General features: G+C 36.5%; 2 protein-coding genes and 1 long non-coding RNA gene across 4 annotated transcripts in view; 2 read left to right on the forward strand and 1 right to left on the reverse strand.

Moving 5' to 3' along the window:
- The window catches only part of trioa (trio Rho guanine nucleotide exchange factor a), a 573,337-nt gene that overhangs the window by 296,652 nt on the left and 251,574 nt on the right, over positions 1-25,111 (reverse strand). The window lies entirely within an intron of this gene.
- On the forward strand, positions 15-22,651 carry LOC141379181 (uncharacterized). Its single transcript, XR_015517193.2, has 3 exons — positions 15-92; positions 8,914-9,035; positions 20,978-22,651. It is a non-coding gene; the product is annotated as an uncharacterized LOC141379181 (long non-coding RNA).
- Positions 23,242-25,111, forward strand: part of kcnq4 (potassium voltage-gated channel, KQT-like subfamily, member 4) — a 115,229-nt gene continuing 113,359 nt past the window's right edge. For both annotated transcript variants that reach the window (XM_088651521.1, XM_087295999.2), the window contains exon 1: positions 23,242-24,527. In XM_088651521.1, coding sequence (XP_088507647.1) covers positions 24,226-24,527 — 302 coding nt within the window. In that variant the 5' untranslated portion in view covers positions 23,242-24,225. The remainder of the gene's footprint in view (positions 24,528-25,111) is intronic.

Raw genomic sequence — 25,111 nt, forward strand, 5'->3', positions numbered from 1 at the left:
CCCTGGCGCGCGCCAGCGTTTTCTCTCACCACACGGAGGCGACATTTCAAACTGACTGGTGCTCAATCACTCGCACATTTGGGATAAATAAGGTATATGTAAACCTGTTTTTTCCTTTACTGATAAACATCCGGTGAACTGTTAATGTGACTTTTTTTTTCCATTTTATAAGATTCCAATCAGTGTTGTTATATAATTAATATATAATTAGTTAAAGACACGTTGGCATTCGTTTAGTTGCTCGGGCGTAAAGCGAGGTAAAAAGCCGTTTGTACACACGTGCCCGTCAGGATTAGCAGGCTAGCGCAGAAGCTCTTAAAAGTACTGGGGTAAAATAAATGTTCATATTTTTAAGATATGGCAGAGGAAATTGTAATTTAATGCAGTGCTTCTTGTACATTCTGAGACCCACTTTATATTGACTATCACTAGCCAGTGGAGATCGCAGATGTTTTAAAGAAAACAGACTTAAAACTCGCCGATTTTGTAATTGCATACAGTTCAGCAGATGCACTTGACCCATGATACTGACAAATTAAAAGTTTTTCCACATATACCCTACTGTGGCCTTTGTGTAATCGAATCTTCAAATGGTTCATTTCATTTTCTGAACACAGTATTTTAAATTATTTTAATATTCTAATTATATACCCCTGCTGAAAAATCCAGCATATACCAGCCTAGGCTGGTTGGCTGGTTTTAGCTGGTCAACCAGGCTGGTTTAAGAGGGGTTTTGGCCATTTCCAGGCTGGTTTCCAGCCATTTCCAGCCTGGTCTTAGCTGGTCAGGCTGGAAAATGACCAGCCAAATCCAGCTAAAACCAGCTTGACCAGCCTGGTTTATGCTGGACATAGCTGGTTTTGGCTGGGATCCCAGCCTGGCTAGGCTAGTCAAGCTGGTTTTAGCTGGTCATCTCCCAGCCTGACCAGCTAAGACCAGGCTGGAAATGGCTGGAAACCAGCCTGAAAATGGCCAAAACCCCTCTAAAATCAGCCTGGTCGACCAGCTAAAACCAGCCAACCAGCCTAAGCTGGTTTAAGATGCATTTTTCAGCAGGGACTAAATTACAAATTTAGCATTTAAAAACATAATGCTTTTTATCGGTATTGTAATGTGTGCCTAATGAGAGCTTGAATTACCCTAACGGCTTAAGAAGCAATATTATTAGTTAATTCGTTTATTACTGCATTTAAAGTCTATATTAAGAAACATATTGCTTTAATCAAAGCATTTGTGTTGTTAATTTGAACACTGATGTGTATTTAAAATATTTCCATCAATTAAACAGACATTTTCTGTCAACAACACTTCCAATTTTAGAAACGTGTGATTTGAAGACACAGAAGAGCACAGCATATTTACTTAGTGTATTGTCATATTGGTTTTTATATCGATAAGTTGAAAGTCGACACCGCTAAAATACGAAGGACTGAAAGTATAGTTCTTGTGGTATCTATTTTACATTATAATATCAAGGTTTGTATATTATAATGCGATTAGTTCATCGCCAGTCACTTCAGGAGGAGGTGTGAATTAATTTAGCTAACTGCGACATGGTCATCTTCCGCAAATACTACCCAACGTCAGGTAATGTTTCTCTCTCTCTATCTCTGTTTAAAATAGTTGGTAAAGCGACAGGGGCGGACTGGGACTAAAAAATAGCCCTGGCACTGTAGCCACACCAGCCCACATTACAACCCCGACACAGCCCCATCCAGGGACACGAACATTCACGACTTATATTGTTGTACAAGGTGAAATAATGTAAGTAGTACCATATTTTGTGCAGCAGATGTCCTTTAAGCTGAAACCCATCATTGGGAAACACGCACATTCACATAAATGCACTACGGACAATTAGGCCTACCCAATTCACCTATAGCACATGTGTTTGGACTTATGAGGGAAACCGGGAGAAAACCCACGCGAACATGCAAACTCCACACAGAAACACCAACTGACCTAGCCGAGGTTTGAACCATTGACCTTCTTGCTGTCGACAGTATCCTTTCGAGACTATTTCCGTTAATATTATGCATTTGGCATCGTCTGATTTTTAGAGCAATTTTTGGCTTTCTCTGGGCTTTTCAGCACCACCTTTCCTTTTTTTACGGTCCATCTCTGATAATTAGCTTGTGTTGCACTTACTGTTTGTTTGACATTATTTACGTCCACGTAACCTCTGATTGGGTTGGCCCATCTCGAAACCAGTTGGCTATTGCCGATAGGGCCAATGATTAGCATTTATTATTATTATTACCATCATCATCATCTTCATCATCATCATAACATCCACATCTAGCAAGAGATAAAAGCTGCCTGCATGTAAAAACAATACATATAAAAAAAAAACAGCATACCGGCCCACATTTAAAAAATGGTCCGGCCCTTCTGGCATTTGCCAGAATTGCCAGAGGGCCAGTCCGCCGCTGTAAAGCGATGTCACCAAATATTTTGCCTCCACACCCCATAAGATGGGACAGCGCATCAGACTATGGCAGCTGGATAAGTCCGAAAAGGTGCAGTACTTTTTGCATGTGGGTATGTTTTAGTTCGGATCATGTTCTCACCACAAACGAATCGCTCCAGGGTTTGTTTGAAAGCATACCAAGACCACCTCTTCAAGGAGGTACACTTTTTTTGTAATGTAATGTATATTTATATAGCAAATTAATTGTGCATGGACATACGCCTAAAGCGGTGACCAGGACACCGGGGTTACACCCCTACTCTTTACAAGAAGTGCCATAGGATTTTTAAAGACCACACAGAGAGTCAGGACCTTAGTTTAACATCTCATCTGAAAGACAGCGCTCACTGAGCAGTGTAGAGTCCCCTTCACCAGGGGCGTAGCAGCAAATTCTGGGCCCTGTACCCTCTCAATGTCAGTGGGCCCCTACACATTTATTTTTAAATTATTTGAATATAAACGTGCACAAATAGTGTTTTAATCTATAATCAAAGCAGATTATAATACTGAATGGTTCTTTCATTCACCACCAAATTGATGCATTTGGCCTACTTGTGCTCAAATACCTTTAAACAGTAGGCTACATCGGGTTTGTGTACTGACATTTTGATCCATGATACTGATGCAAGTTTTTATTTAAAAACATTTATTTTTTCTCCAGAAGAGCAGCCAGGACTGGCCAGTGCTGCTACTGCTGGTGTGTCGGAACCACTGGTTGTTTCTGAAACTGGTTAATGTTGGCAACCTGACGTTAGCTGGCCTGGCCCATAATTTACTTACAACAAAAAGCAGCCTGGTTGACAAACTAAGCTAAAGATTTAACATTAGCATACATACATTACAGGGCTCGAAATTAACTTTTTTACTTGGTAGCACTGCTGCTCCCAACTTCAAAAAGTTAGGAGCATCCCAAAAAATTTAGGAGCACCCATTTTCTTTTTAGTTATGCGCCGATCTTGATTCTTAATGGCCGATTTTGATTAGCACTCGTACATCTCGGAGATGTCTATTTGACGTCTGCATTCACATCTGCAAGACATCTACAAGACGTTTCCTATCAGATGTGAAATAGACTTCTATTAGACATCTTTAAGATGTTTGCAATTCAGAATGTGTGTAAAACTGACATCATACAGACGTCTGCCAGACGTTTGTATACAGCAGGTGCTTTCCAGATCAAGAGATCTTTAACAGACATCTGGCAGACGTATACAGACACAAAATATCTAATACAATGGCATTTCAACCTTTATACCATTAAAAAGGATAAATCAAGTATATAATTTCTTATATTAGTATTACTTAATTGTTTAGATTTTTAAAAGGCACATTAACTTCTTTCACATTTACACATGGATCGATAATTGCAATAATTTGACCATAAACAGCTGAAAAAATTTATTGGAAATAAAAATTCATTCTCTGTCACAAGGGGGCGCTTTAGGAGCGCTGAAATATTACGGTTTCCCTAGTAATGACTGTACACAAATCAGCATTATATGCGACCAAAATGGTGTTATCAATATATTTTGAAATAAATAATGACATTGACATCAATTGGAGGGGCCAATTAATTCGAAGTAGGCTACAAAAAAAATAATAATAAAAAATTGGTGGGATTTCAAAGGGCCCTCTCTCTAGACGGGGCCCTGGGTAGTCAGGTCCACTTTTCCCCCCACTACCACGCCCATGGCCTTCACTATACTGGGGCATTAGGACCCACAAAGACCGCAGGTTGGGCACCCCCTGCTGGCCTCACTAACACTACTTCCAGCAGCAACACAGCTTTCATATGTGGTCCAGCTTCCAGGTACAGACCGGGCACAGCCATGCTTAGCTTCCGTGAGTAACCAGTCTAAGGCTGCAGGTGACTTGACTGTGGCTATGTTATATGTTGGTCCACTTTTGGTGCGCACTTGAGTGCGAATGCTGCATTCACACCAGTCCAAACGAACCGCACCAAGAGGGAAAACAAACTCTAGTGCGATTAATCCAAACTAAAAAAGGCAGTTGTGACAACACCCTAAAACCAGGGCTTAATTTGTGCCGGAATCTGATCCAGCATCTCATTTTACCAATTTTCCTCCTCAGACGCCCTCCTCCCCTGTTCACTTTCACTTTCTTCTGCGACTCCCCAACCCTCCTCACTTTTGTCCGTGACATCCCCGCGCCATCCAACGCACCATCCACCAACCCCCCTCACCCGCTCTCCACTTTAGTGCGCGACACCTCTCCATCCTTGGGTAACATGCCGGATCTGTTCAATTCACAAATGAAGCACTGCCTAAAACACATATTCTTTCAATTCAGTTGGTTGACCAAGCCCTCAGTCTGACTGGCCCTCCTGCAGCCTTTCCACTGGACCAAGTCACGGGTTTCTCAATGACGCTAAGCTTTAGGAGGTCAGGCTGCATTACATATCCGCCCTAAATCTTAAAAGGAAGACGTGATTAAGACGGAACAAAAATAAAGGGAGCGAACAAACATATACAGACACAAGAAAGTCATTCTAAACAATCGTATAACCACAATGGTATTTTTATTAAACATTTAAACAGATGTTTGATCTTTGCTATTTTATTATTAAGGCTATATGGAACAAACAAGCCCACGCTTCCTGTAAAGTGGACATGCTTAATCGTCTTACGCGCTGAACAATTACTGCATTAATGAGTGAGGATTGGTTCTTAATTTTTGAGATATGTGGCCCGGGTGAATGTCTGTACCTAATCCTGGCATGACTGGGATTTATTAACTCTGTTTGTCTTGGCTGTTGAGTTTCTTCAGGTCAGAGAAATCGTCCGGAAGATTAGCGGAGACTGGTCATGGGAGACCACCAGAATCATGCACTGTAATGGTCTGATGTAAGAGCTTGCAACGAGCGTATTTAAATCGTGGCCTGTCACCATATGCCAGACCATTGTTGTCATCAGGAAAGCGCTTCTGGCTGTTTGCTTGGCACAGGCGGCGTGTTGATAGTTTAGACTCTCATCATATCAAAGGGGAAACCCGACGGATCAGGCTTCAAACTTTTGGACGTGCTTCTAAATTCCATGACATGAGACTGAGTTACTGACATTAGAAGCTGATTTATTACTGCTGGTAACTAGCTTATGTAAAATAACGTCTTAATCAAGTGTGTTTTTAGTTCTCTAAAATGCTATGCAATGAAAGTGATGCACTTCTGACAAAGTTTTTAAGCAAAAATCAATTGTATATTAAAGGTTACCTATTATGCAAAAATAACTTTTGTAAGGGGTGTAAACACAGTTGTGTGGCAGCAATGTGTGAATTTAATCGGCTTCTAATAGTAAAAATGTATTAATTCTATGTTTTATAATCAGACTTGATAAAAACACTTTGATTGACATTCTCCCTTTGTACGTGTCATCAAAGGGGAAAGCCCCACCCACTAGTGACCATCAACTCCCTTCATTAAAGGGTCACGAAACACCAAAACACATTTTTTGAGCTGTTGACAGTCGTATATGTGTCCCACACTGCTAAAAACACTATTAGGACACCTATATTTCACTAAAAAGTGTAAATTGGTTGTTTTTGCGTTATTTCAAGCAAATTCGTATGTCCGGTTTGAAACGAATTTTTGAAGCTGCGTCACGGTCATGACATAATAGCGTGTATTCCAGCGTGCAGACTGGACGTCTGTGCCAGAGTGAGTCTTATTACGTCTTACAGTGTGATGCATTAATGCATGAGTAAGGCTTGGTTCAAACCAATCAGCGCGCTCTATTGTGCAACTTCATTAATATTCATTACTGTCACCGTGTTTTGACGACACTCACACCACGTTGTGTTGGCAAAACAAGCATGAAGTGTTGCTTTTATAGTTTGCTGCAGTTAAGTTTCGTTTTCATTTTCTCTCTGTGAGAGCTCATCTGGAGTCACGTGTGGATTAACAGTGTACGCGACGCTCGACAACAATAACTTACGTGTCTAAGGAGGATTATTGTTTACCTGAGAGCTGTTCTCATCTGCAAACGCTGAGATTCGGATTCGCTTGTAGTATTCTCTTCATAAAAACGCGGCTCTAGTTGCTGAGGATTGTCCTGTCTCTACAGATTTGGTAAGTGAGCGACCAGCGCTCTTTGTTTATTCAGTTTGTTTGTATCGAACTAAGTTAACTATTGCACCGAGTGTAAACATGTTAGCACCACAACCAAACTTTAACCTTGTGTAGGGTTTTCACCGCATTTCTGATGCTACCTGCCGTGTGCATCTAAGTTTACAGGAAATGCAGAGGTTTTTTTCTCTCATTCGCCATGCGGTCTCAAACATTGCAGAAAAAATACATGCTTAGCAGTTCCTCGAATCAAATATCTTGTTTGTCGCGAGGGGCATGAATGAATTCCCTGAATGAAAGAGCCAAACTGCAGTTAAAGTCCACTATTTAATAATTTGGCAAATAATTCGACTACAGATGTCCATTTAGGTTAAACACCATCACTTTTATACTGTGTGTGTGTGTGTGTGTGTGTGTGTGTGTGTGTGTGTGTGTGTGTGTGTGTGTGTGTGTGTGTGTATGTGTATGTATGTATGTATGTATGTATGTATGTATGTATGTATGTATGTGTATTTTGACTCTGAAACTCGCGCGTGCCCAAATAGACACTCCAAATATAGAATAAAAATAGACACCATCCCACTTTTCTTCCTCCGACACTCCCCCCTAAACAGAGCTGGACACGCCCACTTTTCTGACTTTTTCCAAAGTAGAGGTGTGAAAACACCCTGCTGAAACGAGGGGGTTTCATGGCCCTTTAACATAAGATGTTAGTCTTGTTTTTGAATCTGCCACTATGCTGACACAATTGGCATTTGTAGCTCCACCCTCTTCTGAAAAGAGCACAATCTCATTTGAATTTAAAGCGACAGTCACCAAAACAGCACAATTAGGAACAAAGCCTAAAAGGGGGCAGTTTTAAAGGGTTATAAAACATGATTAGTGTGGTATTTGAAGCTGAAACGTCACATAAACACTCTAGAGAAATCTGAGATTTATTTGAAATTTGGTTTAAAGGGGCATAATAACAGGTCCACTTTAAAGAATGTTTTGCTTTTCATTATTAACTCTTCAAGGCATGCCACTTGGAAAAGAAATGCTTTCTCTGCACCTTATTTGGTTTAACACAAATACCAAAATGGGATTACGCAAGTATAAACCACAAACAAAACAGCATTTTAAGAGCTTTTTTCTAAAAGTAAAGCAGATAGTGGGTCTATCCTACATATGCTGTGGTCTTGCCCTGACTTAGAAGAATATTGAAAAAAGGTCTTAGAGGTTATTGCCATAGTTGTAGTTGTAGCAGTAGTTACTAATGTGCTATGAGAGCCTAGACTTTTGCTGAGCATTGAATGAAAGCAAAGGTAACCTAAATGTAAAAATACGAGAAAATGCGAATAAATCATTAATTAGGTTAATGTTTCTAATGATAACCATACTGACTATTGTTTCAAATGTTTTTTTTTAATTACTCTTTGTTTGAATCGCATGATTGTTTATGTATGTGCCAACCCGATCTCACATAACTTTAACACAAACATCTTTTTTATGTGTTGTCAGAAAAGCTAAATCATACAAATTTATATGATTCTATTTATATGAAAGCATAAGTCATGCCTCCAAACTCCACCCCTAAAACCAACCGCCACTGGGGAATGAGCAAATCATAATAAAATGTAATACGATTTGCCACTAAATCAAAAAACGTATTCAGAAAAAATACCTGTGTATGTGTGGACATTGCCTAAGTACATGATGTAACTACAGAGAAGTCTTTGAATGCAAAAATTGATTGAAACTTATTGGTCATTTTTAGGTGAGATGCTAATGGTCTAATCCATTTCAATGATGTATGCTAAGCTAAGCTAAAAGTGCCTTCACCAGACTCAGAAATTGGCTAAATGGATTGAAAAAATGCTAAAACTCATTAACTCTTTTTTTAAAATTGTAAAATAAGCCTATTTAAAAAAAAATAAAAAAAATTATATATATATATATATATATATATATATATATATATATATATATATATATATATATATATATATATATATATATATATATATATATATATATATATATACATAAATGGACTCGGTCCTGGAAGGCCATTGTCCTTCAGAAAACAGCTCCAACCCTATATAAACAGATCTTTCTATAGATTTCTAGTGATTCTGAAGACACTGTTCAGGTATGTTGGAGAAAAACCCTGCAAAACCCCCGTTTTATGTTTAGGCCTGGAGTTAGAGGCGGAGTTAGAATTTAAAACCTTTCAAAACCTAAAATAAGTTTTTAAAAAATCCTGTTGTATTGCGTTGTATATCATCAGTGTTTATTATATGCTATATTGACTATATTTTGCTTTATTTCTCTTTCTCTCTCTCCCTCTCTCTCTGTGAACATACAAACATCACTCTGAAAGGTGTTGGTCTATGAAAAGAACAAAAAGTAAATTGCCATTGGATTAGGCTGCTGGACTCTGAACCGGAATAGCAGTAGTGCTGAATTATATGGAGGATAATCCTGTGTTTTCCCTGTGCTCTGGTAAGTTCGGGACTCTCTGAATGACTGAACCATTTGTTTTGAGACAAAGCTTTTGGAATCTGGCTCCTTATGGGTTGCACCCATGTCTGAAAAAAAGCTCAATCAGACAGAAAACAGACTGAGCCGACAAAACACTTCAAACCTGGACTGAGTCCTGTTCTTTTAACCCATATATGGTAACATTATTGACATTAATTACTGTGTGTGTGTGTGTGTATGTATACACACACACACACACACACACACACACACACACACACACACACACACACACACACACAAATATATATTTATATATATATATATATATATATATATATATATATATATATATATATATATATATATATATATATATAATTAGGGCTGGGCTATTTGACAAAATTATTGATTATAATTATAAATACCATGTTATTGTACCATTTTTGTAAAATTAATCAATTAGTTTATATATATATATATATATATATATATATATATATATATATATATATATATTCATATGTGATCATGTATAATTTTTATTTAGAACTTCAAATATTTGATTAAAATTGTAGAAATATAAAAGAAATATGAACAAAATATGAAACACTTTAGAAAGACTAATGAATAAAGGTCCAACATGAAATTAAATCACTGATAATGGTGTGTAATATTGCACTCAATTCTAAAAATGTCATAAAGGGTAAAAAGTATTGTATTAAAGTCACCATGAAATAGAAGTTAAGATTGTCCTTTTTCCTCTTTTGTGACATAAATCCACTTGAAACAGACCTGGAATGGCATGGTTTTGTTCTTTGACAACCAATTGGATGGTTTAAAAATAGGCGTTGCTAACAAAATGATGGAAGATTGACGAATGGATGAATCCAGAGCAGAAACAAAACATCCATTACCATATCCCCGCACTAAAGGACTGATAACCTAAGGCACTGATAGCTCCACTCTAAATTACTGATAGTCCCATCTTAAAGCACTGATAGCCCCACCACAAATGTAATGTGTATTTATTTATTTTATGTAATGTGTATTTAATCTGTATTTACAAAGTTAACAATTATGCGGAGAGGGGTCTCTCCACACCACCACCAGTGTGCAGCATCCAGTTGATGCGACAGCAGCCACAGAACAACGGTGCCAGTGCGCTCACCACACACCATTGGTTGAGTGGAGAGACAGTGATAGAGCCAATTCTGTGGATGGTCAAATGACTAATAGCTTCGCCCTAAATATAGAACTGCCCTAAAGCACTGTTAGCCCTGCCCTAAAGGACGGATAGCCCTGCCCTAAATGACGGATAGCTCTGCCCTAAATGAATGATAGCCCCGCCCTAAAGGACTGGCAACTCTGCCCTAAACAACTGATTACCCCGCCCTGAAGCACTGATAACCCCACCCTAAATGACTGAAAGCCCTGCTCAAATGCACTGATAGCCTTGAACCTAAAGCACTGATAGCCCTACCCTTAATGACTGATAGCCCTGCTGAAAGCACTGATGGCCCCGCCCTAAAGCACTGATAGCCCCACCCTAAAGCACTGATAGCTCTCCCCTAAATAACTGATAGCCCTTCCCTAAAGCACTGATGGCCCCGCCCTAAAGCACTGATAGCCCAACCCTAAAGCACTGATAGCTCTCCCCTAAATGACTGATTGCCCTGCCCTAAAGCACTGATGGCCCCGCCCTAAAGCACTGATAGCCCCGCCCTAAAGCACTGATAGCCCCACCCTAAAGCACTGATAGCTCTCCCCTAAATGACTGATAGCCCTGCCCTAAAGCACTTATAGCCCCACCCTAAAGCACTAATAGCTATGCCCTAAATGACTGATAGCCCCGCCCTAAAGCACTGATAGCCCTGCACTACAGCATTGATAGCCCCACCCTAAAAGACAGAAAGCCCTACCCTTAATGACTGATAGCCCGGCCCTAAAGCACTGATAACCTCACCCTAAAGGACTGACAACTCTGCTCTAAATTTCTGATAGCCCCACCCTAAAGCACTGATAGCTCCGGCCTAAAGCACTGATAGCCCCGCCCTACAGCATTGATAGCCCTGCCCTTAAAGTCTGATAGCCCCACCCTAAAGCACTTATTGCCCCGCCCTACAGCATTGATAGCCCTGCCCTTAATGTCTGATAGCCCCACCCTTATTGCCCCGCCCTAAAGGCATTCCATGTGACCAGAAAGTAAAGAAAGTCATTTCGTGGGTGGAGTGAAGGACATGGTAGTATTTGATAAAAGTTTATGAGGGCAAATTAATAATGAAGCGCACAGATGCATTGTTTATAACAAGCACTACTAATATATGCATATCAAAAAAGAAAAGTACATTTTGATTTTGTGAAATCTTTACCCTCCAGTAAGGCTCCAGTGCTCTTCCAATGAGCATTTGTCTGAGGTTGACTTTGACTGACAGGAACTAAAAAGCCTCTTCATCTTGTTTCCTCCTGTTCTGCACACACAGTCCATGTTTTAAACACAAGCTGCGGGACATGAGGATGTGCTTTCGGCAGATTGAGGAGTTTGAATACAAGAGGCCTTTTCTTTAGCTGGAGAAAAGGTGTCTCAGGTCTTTTAAAAGGTCTCTTTCATTGAAGGTGCTGGAAACACACCAGGCCGCCCCGCTAAGCAGAACACACAAACCTGCTTCTGTTCAGCCTCTGGCCTGCTTTACACCCCTGACATCATTTTGGGAAAAGAAAGCAATGAGTTTGGAAGTTAGTTTACGCGGAGCAGATTTGATATATGTTTAAATATTCTACGACAAGATCTCATTGCGTTTTGTAGCTGTTTTAGATTTTGGGAAATCCTTGGCCAATTTGTGTGCATTACAGAGATAATTCACCCAAAAATGACAATTATTTTATTATTTATTCTCTCTTCCTTTGTTTCAAACGTTTATGAGTTTCTTTTTTTTTTGTTGCAAATAAAAGAAGATTCTTTGAAGTGTGTTGAAAACCTGTAACCATTATATTTGTTATTCCTACTTTGGTAGTGAATGGTTTTCAGCTTTCTTCAAAGTATCTTCTTTTGTGTTTAACTGAAGAAAGAAGTAAATGGTAAGTAAATATTTATTTTTTTGGTGAAACTATCCCTTTAAATGCTTGTGTACTACTTGCTTTGCTGCTTTGAACTAGAAATACTCACCGGCCACTTTATTGGGTACACCTTACTAGTACCGGCTTGGACCCCCGTTTGCCTTCAGAACTGCCTTAATTCTTTGTGGCAAAGATTCAACAACATACTGGAAATGTTCCTCAGAGATTTTGCTCCATATTGACATGATAGCATCACGCAGTTGCTGCAGATTTTTCGGCTGCACATCCATGATGTGAATCTCCAGTTCCACCACATCCCAAAGGTGCTCTATTGGATTGAGATCTGGTGACTGTGGAGGCCATTTGAGTACAGTGCACTCTTTGTCATGTTCAAGAAACCAGTCTGAGATGATTCACGCTTTATGACATGGCATGTTATCCTGCTGGATAGACATGGTCAGCAACAATACTCAGGTAGGCTGTGGTGTTGACACGATGCTCAATTGGTACTAATGGGCCCAAAGTGTGCCAAGAAAATATCCCCCACACCATTACACCACCACCACCAGCCTAAACTGTTTATACAAGGCAGGATGGATTCATGCTTTCATGTTGTTGATGCCAAATTCTGACTCTACCATCTGAATGTCGCAGCAGAAATCGAGACTCATCAGAGCAGGCAACATTTCTCCAATCTTCTATTGTCCAATTTTGGTGAGCCTGTGTGAATTCTAGCCTCAGATTTCTGTTCTCAGTTGACAGGAGTGGCACCCGGTGTGGTCTTCTCCTGCTGTAGCCCATCCGCCTCAAGGTTGGACGTGTTGTGTGTTCAGAGATGCTCTTCTGCAAATCTCGGTTGTGATGAGTGGTAATTTGAGTTATTGTTGCCTTTCTATCAGCTCGAACCAGTATGGCCATTCTCCTCTGACCTCTGGCATAAACAAAAGTGGTTGCATCCACAGAACTGCCAATCACTGGATATTTTTCTCTTTTTCGGATCATTTTCTGTAAACCCTAGAGATGGTTGTGCGTGAAAATCCCAGTAGATCAGCAGTTTCTGAAATACTCAGACCAGCCCATCTGGCACCAACAACCCTGCCATGTTCAGAGTCACTTAAATCACCTTTCTTCTCCATTCTGATGCTTGGTTTGAACTGTTGCAGATCGTCTTGATCATGTCTAGATTCCTAAATGCCTTGAGTTGCTGCCATGTGATTGGCTGATTAGAAATTTACGTTTATGAGCAGATGGACAGGTGAACTTAATAAAGTGGCCGGTGGTTGTATATCATTACCATGTATAGAAACAACTTCAAATTTAATGAATGACTCTTATATTTCTCCATCATTTTAAAAATGTTTATTACTAAAGTGATTGAAAGATTTTTTTTTATGAAACCAAAACATACAAATTCATGCAAACAGGCCACTATAGTGTACCAGCATGTGAAAACAATCACAGACTGCCATTGAAGCATTGGCTTTTGAAGCTTTGCTTAGCACTTTTTCAATCCTGCTGTGTTTTGGGATGCAAGAACTGATTGACGTGCTGTCTCTTTAGCTGTGTGTTACTGAGCTTAGCAACACACAGACTGAAATAAAATTACACACAGTAACTCATTCATTCATTCTTTTTCTTTTCACCTCAGTTGCTTTAATAATTAGGGGTCACCAATGAATGAACCGCCAACTAATCCAGCACATGTTTTACTCAACGGATGCCCTTTCACCTGCAACCCATCCCTGGAAAACATCCATACACTCTTATTCACAACTGAATATTTAGCTTACCCAATTCACCTTTACCACGTCTTTGGACTGTGCAGAAAACTGGAGCACCCAGAGGAGTCCCACGCAAACACAGTGAGAACATGCAAACTCCACACAGAAACTTCAACTGACCCAGCCGAGGCTCGAACAAGCAACCTTCTTGCTGTGAGGTGTATGTGCTACCCACTGCGCCACTGTGTAGCCACACAGTAACTCCTAACATTAAAATAGAGCACAGTGTGAATTTGGTATCTTTATTACCCTCTAATCAAATGGTAGACTATATATACATGCTTTAGATTAGTCAGTATTAGAGCCAAAACTGGAACTAATCTAAAATAACTTAAGATCATGGTGCAAAAATTAATACACCCGAATTAATGTTGCGTAAAAAAAAATTTAATAAAAACTGAGAGAAGGAAGATATCAAGAGAACCATTAAAATGTTACATTCAGTTGAAATTTTGCAAAACTTAAATGTATTATCTTTCTATTCCTAAACATGTTGGGTGACCAAACTCATGAATATAGCTCTTTTAAATAAAACAGTTTTGTTTAAACCAAAATATAATGCCTTTATAAAATATAAACAAATTTGTTTATTCATTCATTCATTTTTTTGTTTATTAATGTATCTAATTATTTATTTATTTATTCATTAATTTATTTTTATTTGTTTATTTATTTTGTCCATTTATTTATTTATTTACTCATTAATGTATTTAAAATTCATTTATTCCTTTATTTTTATTTATGTATTAATTTATCTATTTATTTTTATTTATTTATTTACTCACTCATTTTTATTTATTTTTACTCACTCTGTTTGTTCATTTATTCCTTTATTTTTATTTATTATTTATCCATTACTTTCTTTGTTAACTTTTGTTTGTTTGTATTTATTTATTTATCCATTTATTTATTTTTTGCACATAAATTTTTTGTTTATTTTTATTTGTTTATTTATTAATTAATTTGTTTGTTTATTTTATCCATTTATCTATTTATTTACTCATTTATCTATTAATTTATTTTTCAATTTATGTATTTATTTACTTATTTGTTTATTTTTTATTTGTTTTATACATTCATCAATTTATTTATTTATTCTTTAGTTTTTTTTTATTTATTTCTTTATTTACTTATTCATTTATTTGTTTATTTTTGTTTGTTTATTTATTATTTATATATTTATAAATGTTTTATTAATTAATTTGTTATTTATTTTATTTATTTGTTTACTCATTCATCCGTTTATTTATATGTTTGTTTTTATTTGTTCATATTTATTAATGTATTAATTTATTTACAAATTAATTTATTTGTTGTGCACTGTATATAGTTGTTGTTGTTGTTGTTGTTGACTGAGCACAAGTTTAAAAGAAAAGCAAATATTGACAAATAGTGAATGTGCAAAAAAAAAAAAAAACGGCAGCAATTTACAAAGCTAACCAATATTTTTGGTGTGGGAAAGATTGCTGAGCCGTCGTGTTCTTCGGAGCACAGCGGAAGTGAAGGGCCTGAGGTCTCACCAGTCCTGCTGATGTGTGTGTATTTATAAATTCTCCTAATGTCCCTCTGTGGGCGTTCAGTCTTGGATAACACTGCGCTTTCTGGGACGTGAGTGAATGTGTCCTGTGAGCGTCAAGAGCTCCACGTTTGCGCTCTTCACATGTGTTGTCTGTTTACTCTTTAGTAGGTGTTTATGTCTTTCAGTAAAAAGAAACGGGTGACCTTGTCCAGTTGCTGTGTGTGTTTATCTCTGTTTGTTTTGGTGTTAATAGCGGAGGATGCTGTATGCTTATATAGGTGAATCTAATGTGATGGATTTTTCTCGTGTGAATTGTTTGATGGTAATCCTGTGAGGTTGCTGTGGGTCACCTGCACTTTCATGAGGACTAACCGGATTAGAATTGGGAAAAATTATATGTGATTAAGTATAAATGAGCTTGGTTTTATCATGTCACATGTAGTTTTTTTTTAAATAATAACTTCTTCGAGATCTTGCTTTGAGGTCTAAGACATGTTAAAGGGGACCTAGTATGCAAAAATCACTTTTATAAGGGGTTTAAACAGTTATGTGGCAACAGTCTGTGAATATAACCAGCTGCCATGATAAAAGTGTATAAGTTGTATGTTTTATAATCACACTATATTTTTTAATGTCTAAAAACAGTCTGCAGAAGCACTTTAATCGACATTCTTCCTCTGTATGTGTCATCAAAGGGGAAAGCCCCGCCCACTAGTGAGGATGTCTCCCTCATTAGCATAGGACATTAGTCTTATTTTTGAATCTGCCACTATGCTGACACTTAGGCATTTGTAGCTCCGCCCTCTTTTGAAAAGAGCACAATCTCATTTGAATTTAAAGTGACAGTCACCGAAATGACATAGTTAGGATCAAAGCCTAAAAGGGAGGGTTTCAGAGAGTTATAAAAGATTGTTTGTGTGGTATTTTGAGCTGAAACTTCACACACACTCAAGGGACATGAGAGACTTATTTTACATTTTCTAAAAAGAGGCATAATAGGTCGCCTTTAACACACTTTAAACCTATTTAACCAGTTTGCATGGGTGTGTAATATTCATGAAAATATCTTACAGTGCAAAAAATGCTTTTCTTTCTTAGATTTTTTGTCTTGTTTCTAGTCCAAATATCTACAAATTCTCAAATCAAGAAGCGTTTTCTGGTCAAGCAAAACATACTGTCTTGTTTTAAGAAATAATATGCCAAAACGAAGTGAGTTTTTCCCTCAAATCAAGCAAAATCATCTGCCAATGGGGTAAGCAAAATAATCTTGTTTTTTTGATTTGTGATAAGATTATTTAGCTTACCCCATTGGCAGATTATTTAGCTTGATTTGAGGAAAAACTCACTTCATTTTGGCATATTATTTCTTAAAACAAGACAATAGGTTTTGCTTGTCTAGAAAATGCTTCATGATTTAAGAACTTTTAGATATTTGGATTAGAAACAAGACAAAAAAATCTCAGTAAGAAAAGCATTTCTTTTTTGCAGTGAGGGCATCTATGATGAAAATCATCTTTTGTAAGCTGTTTGGACAGAACTGTGTGTAGGTAAAGTGTGTCCACTGTCAAACTGGAGTGATATAAACCCAACAAGTTTTATTAAAAACAAACCCTGACATTAAAATAGGACCCAAATCCCAGAGTTTTTGAGGCCCACTGCAATGTGATGTAGGAGTGCGTTCTTTCCCCAACCACTGATTGATTGACAAGCGTCATGTTTCCATAATAACATGCACAGTGATGTCCACAGAATTTTTCATAACCTAAATGATATGTCAGGCGACACAGTGGCTCAGTGGTCAGTACTGTCACCTCACAGCAAAAAGGTTGATTCGAAGGTCTGCTTGTATGTATATATATATATATATATATATATATATATATATATATATATATATATAGTTGAAGTCAGAATTATTAGGCCCCCCTGAATTATTAGCGCCATTGTTTATTTTTTCACTAATTTCTGTTTAATGAAGGGAAGACTGTTTCAGCACATTTTTAATCATAATAGTTTTAAAAACATAAATAACTGATTTATTTTATCTTTGCCATGATGACAGTAAATAATATTTTACTAGATATTTTTCAAGACACTTTTTCAAGACACTTCTATGACAAGCTTAACTAGGTTAATAAGGTGAACTAGGTTAGGGTAATTAGGCAAGTTATTCTATAACGATGGTTTGTTCTGTAGATTATCAAAAAAAAAAAAAAAAAAAAACTAGCTTAAAAGGGCTAATAATTTTGTCCCAAAATTTTTTATTTTTTTTAAATTAAAAACTGCTTTTATTCTAGCCGAATTAAACCAATAAGACTTTCTCCAGAGGAAAAAATATTATCAGGCATACTGTGAAAATGTCCTTGCTCTGTTAAAAATAATTTGGGAAATAAATAAATAAAAAAAAATTCAAAAGGGGGCTAATAATTCTGACTTCAACTGTGTGTGTGTGTGTGTGTGTATATATATATATATATATATATATATATATATATATATATATATATATATATATATATATATATATATATATATATATATATATAATAAGGATGCTTTAAATTAATCAACAGTGACATATATTTCAGATAAATGCTAAAACTCTGAGCTTTTTAAACATATTAATAATACCATATAATAATAATATTCATAAAATATTTTTGAAGAGTAAATCAAAATATTGGAATCATCTCTGAAGGATCATGTGACTTGAGTAACGAAGCTAAAATGTCAGCTTTGAAATCACAGGAATAAATAAAAATGTAAAGATATCAAAAACAAAAACTGTTATTTGTAAAAATCTAGAAAAATGTTCATCAAAAATATAAAAAATTACAATAAAACAAAAGAATCATCCACACACTGCATGTGGAAATCATCAAACATTTATCCGCATCTAAACACAGGATCGATGTGCTCCTGTGTAAACATGCGCTCAGTCATTTTGAGAGAATGAATCAAAAGGCCATCTTGTTGATGTCAAGGCCAAGATTAACCCTCCTGAACAGGTGCTGGGGATGTGCTGTACAGTATTATAAGCTCTGGACATGTGTCCGCGTGTGTCACCTAACCACAGAGACAATAGGCAAAGAAGAATAGTAACAGTCTATAATCACTCTCCGACACTGCAAACTACACTTTGAGAATTAATGCCAAAATTCTGTGATGTTGATATGGATGATGATGGAGCATAGAGGGACATCAACAATCAATAGCTTGCATTTAGTTTATGTGATTTTATGCAGACCGTCCTAATGGCTTGGGCTGCTGCTGTACTGTACGCAAGGCTTTAGTGCAACCGTGGAATGCATTAGTCCTTTTAAGCCGTGTGCTTTATTCCCAGCTTGCAACTTTAGCAACATGAACTTCAATGCACATTCATTAACCATTGCTTATTATTATCATTGAGTTTCGGAATGATTAAAAGGGGACCCATTGTGGAAAAATCATTTCATAAGGAGTTTGTGTGGAAACAGTGTGTGAAATTAATCAGCTTCTAATGGTAAACATGTATTAATCATATGTTTAATAGTCACACTTGATAAAGACAGTCTGCAGAAACCCTTTGATTGACATTCTCCCTTTGTGCATGTGATCAGATGGGGAAAGCCCCGCCCATTAGTGACCACCCTACCTTTTTAGCATATGGGTTAATCTTTGCCTTGCCTTATTTATTTACTCACTCATTTTTATTTATTTTTACTCACTCTATTTGTTCATTTATTCCTTTATTTTTATTTATTATTTATTTATTTATTTATTCATTCTTTTATCCATTAATTTCTTTGTTAACTTTTGTTTGTTTGTATTTATTTATTTATCCATTTATTTATTTTTGCACATTATTTTTTTGTTTATTTTTATTTGTTTATTTATTAATTAATTTGTTTGTTTATTTTATCCATTTATCTATTTATTTACTCATTTATCTATCAATTTATTTTTCAATTTATGTATTTATTTACTTATTTGTTTGTTTTATTTGTTTTATACATTCATCAATTTATTTATTTATTCGTTATTTTTTTATATTTATTTCTTTATTTACTTATTCATTTATTTGTTTATTTTTGTTTGTTTATTTATCAATTATATATTTATAAATGTTTTATTAATTAATTTGTTATTTATTTAATTTATTTGTTTACTCATTCATCCGTTTATTTATATGTTTGTTTTTATTTGTTCATATTTATTAATGTAATAATTTATTTACAAATTAATTTATTTGTTGTGCACTGTATATAGTTGTTGTTGTTGTTGTTGTTGACTGAGCACAAGTTTAAAAGAAAAGCAAATATTGACAAATAGTGAATGTGCAAAAAAAAAAAAAAAAACGGCAGCAATTTACAAAGCTAACCAATATTTTTGGTGTGGGAAAGATTGCTGAGCCGTCGTGTTCTTCGGAGCACAGGGGAAGTGAAGGGCCCGAGGTCTCACCAGTCCTGCTGATGTGTGTGTATTTATAAATTCTTATAAATTTATAAATTTGAATCTGCCATTATGCTGACACACAGGCATTTGTAGCTCCGCCCTCTTTTGAAAAGAGTCTCGTTTAAATTTGAACCGCCAACTTATCCAGCATATGTTTTACACAGTGGATGCCCTTCCAGCTGCAACCCAGTACTGGCAAACACCCATACATACTCATTTACATTTACATTTAGTCATTTAGCAGACGCTTTTATCCAAAGCGACTTACAAATGAGGACAAGGAAGCAATTTACACAACTATAAGAGCAACAATGAATAAGTGCTATAGGCAAGTTTCAGGTCTGTAAAGTCTAAGAAGGAAAGTATTAGTGAATTTTAATTTATTTATTTATTTTTTTTGAGTACAGTTAGTGGTATATAGATTAGGAAGTGAAGTGGAGACTAAATAGTTGAGTTTTTAGTCGTTTCTTGAAAACAGCGAGTGACTCTGCCGTTCTGATACAGTTAATGAGTTCATTCCACCAACTGGGCAGATTGAACGCGAGCGTTCGGGAACGTGATTTCTTCCCTCTTTGGGATGGAACTACGAATACATACTCATTCACACACATACACTACAGCCAATTTAGTTTATTCAATTCACCTACACCACATGTCTGGACTGCGGGGGAAACCAGACCACCCGGAGGAAACCCACGCCAACAGGGGAAAAACATGCAAACTCCACAAAGAAATGCCAAATGACCCAGCCGGGACTCAAACCAGTGTCCTTCTTGCTGTGAGGCGATGGTGCTAACCACTAAGCCATCGTGCCGCTTATCCCTGCTAAATTAAAGTAATAATGTTGATAATTTCTTTGCTCGTTTTTTCTTTATTAATAACAATAATAAAAATAAAAATAAATAAATAAATAAATAAATAAATAAATAACAAAAAAAAAAAAAAAATTAATAAATTAATTAATTAATAAAAATAATAAATTTTTATTGAACAGCAAAAATAGAATATTAGATAGAATGATTTCCCAAGGATCATGTGGCTGAAGTGATTATGCTAAAGCATTTTTGTCCTCAAATCACAGGAAAAACTATATTCATACATATTCAAATAGAAACTGCTACTTTAAATTGTAAACAAATTTTGAAAATTGTATATGTTTTGCTGTATTTCAGATTTTTCAAATGAATGCAGGCTTGGAGCAGGAGAGACTTCCTCAAAAAAGCTTTTACATTAAAAACCTTTGACTGTAGGTCGCATAGCTGCTGATCAGTGGCTGATTGTGTGAAATGGAAGCAAAGCGACACCGGAAGTCTCAGATAAGTTACAAATGGCAAGTAAATATATAGCTGATATATACGATAAGTAAAATTCAACTCTATAACAGGTTTGAATTATTAAGCAGCAGAACATAGGCTACTTTTTGTACAGGAAAAATAAATGGCTTGACTTAAATTTGAAGTCTTGCACATTTACATCATGTAAAATGTCTGTGTTGAAAATTCAGTGGCTTCGCCAAATTGTAATCAAACATTTTAGTTTGCTAATTTTTCTAGTAAGTAAAGAAACAGGAATGATAAAGAGTTTAAGCCAATGTAGTCTAATTTTGTTTTGTGGTGTTTATTAGCAGAGTCAAAGCCCTGTGTCGTGAACTGACTCACTGAGGTTTCCACAAAGGTTATTATTATTAAAGCACTCTGAACCAAACCTTAAAGCAGCATCTACACTTAAAGTTTTGTGTTTAACACCTCAATCGAAAGCTCGGGTAAAGATGACTTATTCCTGAGGAAAAGGTTTTGAGATATTAATAAATATAATACAGTCACATACGTTTTGAGATATTTAGCCGAACAATGTAGACAACTGTCTAGGTAAAGGTAAAATAAATGGCACAAACTAAACCAGAAGTCTTGCACATTTACTTTACATCAAATATTTGCTTTGAAAATTCAGCAACTTGTAGTCAGACTTTTGAGTTTGCAATATTTTTTAAAAGATAATGAAAATATTATAGATTTTTAAGGCAGTCTAATTTAGTTCTGAGGTATTAATTAGGAGAGTCAAACACCTGTGTCATAAACAGGTTTTCATAAGGGCTGTGTACTCTGGTATTATTATTATTCAACACCTCAATGAAAATCTCAGATAAAGATATGAGCTTTTCCTGAGGAAAAGGTTTTGACATATTAATAGATATAATTCAATATAGCAAGTTTTGAGATATTAAGCAGCACGAATAGTCTTCTGTTTGTGTACAGGTAAAGTAAATAGTGCACATGAAACAGGAAGTCTGGCACATTTACTTTATGTATAATTTCCGTGTGTCTTCTTACATTTAAATATTAAGTATATTTTTAACAAAAGGTAACAAAAATGTTATAGAGTTTTATGACAGCCTAATTTTGTTTTGAGGTGTATTGTGAACTGACTCACTAAGGTTTCCACAAGGGTAGCTCCTATTATTAATATTGGTCCCACTTTATTTTAAGTGGCCTTAACTACTAGGTACTTAAAATAATTAGTAAATAATTACAATGTACATGCCGTGTTCATAATGGATTGCAGAACACTTCTGGGACTCTTGAGGTGGGATACAGGTATCGTTAGGGACCTTTTTGGGGTACGGGTAAGTTTAAGTTTGGGTTAAGGAGTGACGAATGGTCAATTACAAATGTAATTACATACAGGTATTAAATCAATCATAAGTACAATGTAAAACATGTATTTACGCAAAAAATACATTGTAACAATTGATTAAATTTCAGTGTAAGTAGCCTACATATTTCTTAAGGCTACTTAATATAAAGTGGTACCTTATTATTATTATTATTAAAGTACATTTCTGAACCAAACCCCAGCGCAGCATCTACAATCGTCAATCGAAAGATTAGATAAAGATGCGGCCATATCCTGAGGAAAAGGTTATTCACATTAATAGATATAATTCAATCGCATAACAAGTATTGAGCTATTAAGCAGCAGATCTAGGCAACTGCGTGTGTACAGGTAAAATAATGGCGCGAATTAAACCGGAAGTCTTGCACATTTACGTTTACATAAAATATTCACGTTAAAATTAAGTTGGATTTTTTTTGTTGGAGAGCTTCAACTTGTAACTTTTTAGTTCGCATTATTTTTATTTAAAAGGTAACAAAATGTTATAGAGTAATAAGACAGCCTAATTTTGTTTTGAGGAGTGTTGTGAACTGACTCGCTGAGGTTTCCACAAGGGTCGCGCGCTCTGTTATTGTTATTATAAAAGCACATCTGTGAACCAAGCCCCAGCGCAGCGTCTACACTCATCGTTTTGTGTTAAACACCTCAATCGAAAGCTCGGGTAAAGATGTGACCTGGTCCTGAGGGAGAACAGAAAACATAATCCGTTCAGCTAATTTTGGTGGCCATCCCTCCCTCTCCTCCGCGCGCCTGTCGTGCTCTCACTTTCATCAACAGCGCACTCCGGGCAGCACGTGCCGGTTACGCGCTCTCTCCGTACACTCCGCTCAGCGCCTTGGACTCCACAATATGTCACGGACTTTTGGGACAGTCTTGAAATGACCGAACTACAGGCACGACTTTGAATTCATCTCTAAAGGACCCGCTGCGCTCCTCCCCAAAGAGACGGAATGAGCGTCGCGCTCCGGAGGGGCAAAACCGGGCATGTCGTTTACTTCTAAACATTTCAGCCGTGTGCTTCGGCGGTTATTGTCAGGAAAACTTGAGTTATGGGACTTTTTGGGGTGTGTTTAAAAACTTTTGAGTAAATCATCGCGCACGTTAGTGTCTCACAATGAAGTGCTCATTGTCCAGTTACGATTTAAGATGAAATTGTGTTGTAATATGCGGAGTCAGGACTGTAGTGGATGTAGCGACCCTAAATTAACCGTAATAACACGTGCACGCGCTTTATGAGAAATACTTCACTTGCAGGTTGTCTTGTAAAGGGATTGAATGTTTGATTACTAATCGAGTTAATGTTGACTTTTAGTATTTTGCTAATTACATCAACCATGTTCAGAAAATCAGATATAATCAGACAGATACTTCATTCAGTATTCACAGTTTTCATTACTTAATTAGTTATCGGTTGTTTAATATCGGTCTACCGATAAAACTCATATAGCATCCAGCAGCATTACCAGCATCAGGAAACACATCCACAGGTAAACCAGCTTCTAACTTTGTGTGTTATAGATATAGATTGTAGAACTAAAAATTTAGCTTATTATTAATGATCACAGTACAGATGAATGCATTAATATTTATCGCAGTTTATGAATATTCATTAAAGCATGATCATTATTATTTAACTAAATCTGTATTAGATTTCAAATCAGTTCAGTATATCAGACGCTTAATACAATTAATAGTTATTGGTCGAAACAAATATATGGTGCACTAGTTTGCGTGTGTAAACACAATAATGCTGGGTAGTCCTTCCAATAACGGAGGCATCAGGATGCTGGCCCCCCCATCAGCCAATGATGACAGACGGGTTGAGTTTGTGGCTCTGACTGCTGTTCACACTGAAAGAAGCGAGCCGTCCACTCCAGAGCGGGGTCATCCATCCCATCGCACCGGCTTACTGGGCACCCCACTCCCGGTGCCCCCAGGCCCCAGAGCGACCCCTTCTGCCTCCAGCAAACGCTACAGAAAGTTGCAGAACTGCCTGTACAATGTGCTGGAGAGACCCAGAGGATGGGCTTTCATCTATCACGCCTTCATGTAAGTCACATCCAGTCAAAAAGTTGATTTTTGGCATATGCATCCACTTTTTTAGTTGTGTGTGTTCTTTGCTAAGCACAAAGCACGCTGATGAATGACCACAGAGAAAGTTTCAAGGCATACTTCAATTCAATTCAAGTTTACTTATACACTTTAAAACATGCTGGGTTCCACCACACTATTGATTTGTGTTGGGACGACATGAAGTTTTCAAGTTAGCTCATTAGCTTTTACAAATTTAAGTGGATTAAATGTGAAACTATTAAGTTGTTCCACCAAAATAACTCAAGAATTTTGTTGTTTCAGCTCATTTTAAATAAGTTGAACAAACAGCAAATCTATTTTAAGTGTATAGCTTATAGTATATAACTTATAATCCTATAATCACTGCACTATGTAATATTTACACATTTAAAATTGAACATATTCAATGCACTAATTCATCCTGAATTGTACACATCCACTGCGCATATACATTTGTAATTATTTTCATATCTATCTGCATACTTCTGATTATTAATAGCAACTTGTACACATATTTATATATTTGAAATCTCTGTTCAAAGTTAATGCAAGCTTTATAT

This window comes from Danio rerio, chromosome 19 (assembly GCF_052040795.2).
Source record: "Danio rerio strain M-AB ecotype USA chromosome 19, GRCz13ab, whole genome shotgun sequence".
NCBI classification, from domain to species: domain Eukaryota; kingdom Metazoa; phylum Chordata; class Actinopteri; order Cypriniformes; family Danionidae; genus Danio; species Danio rerio.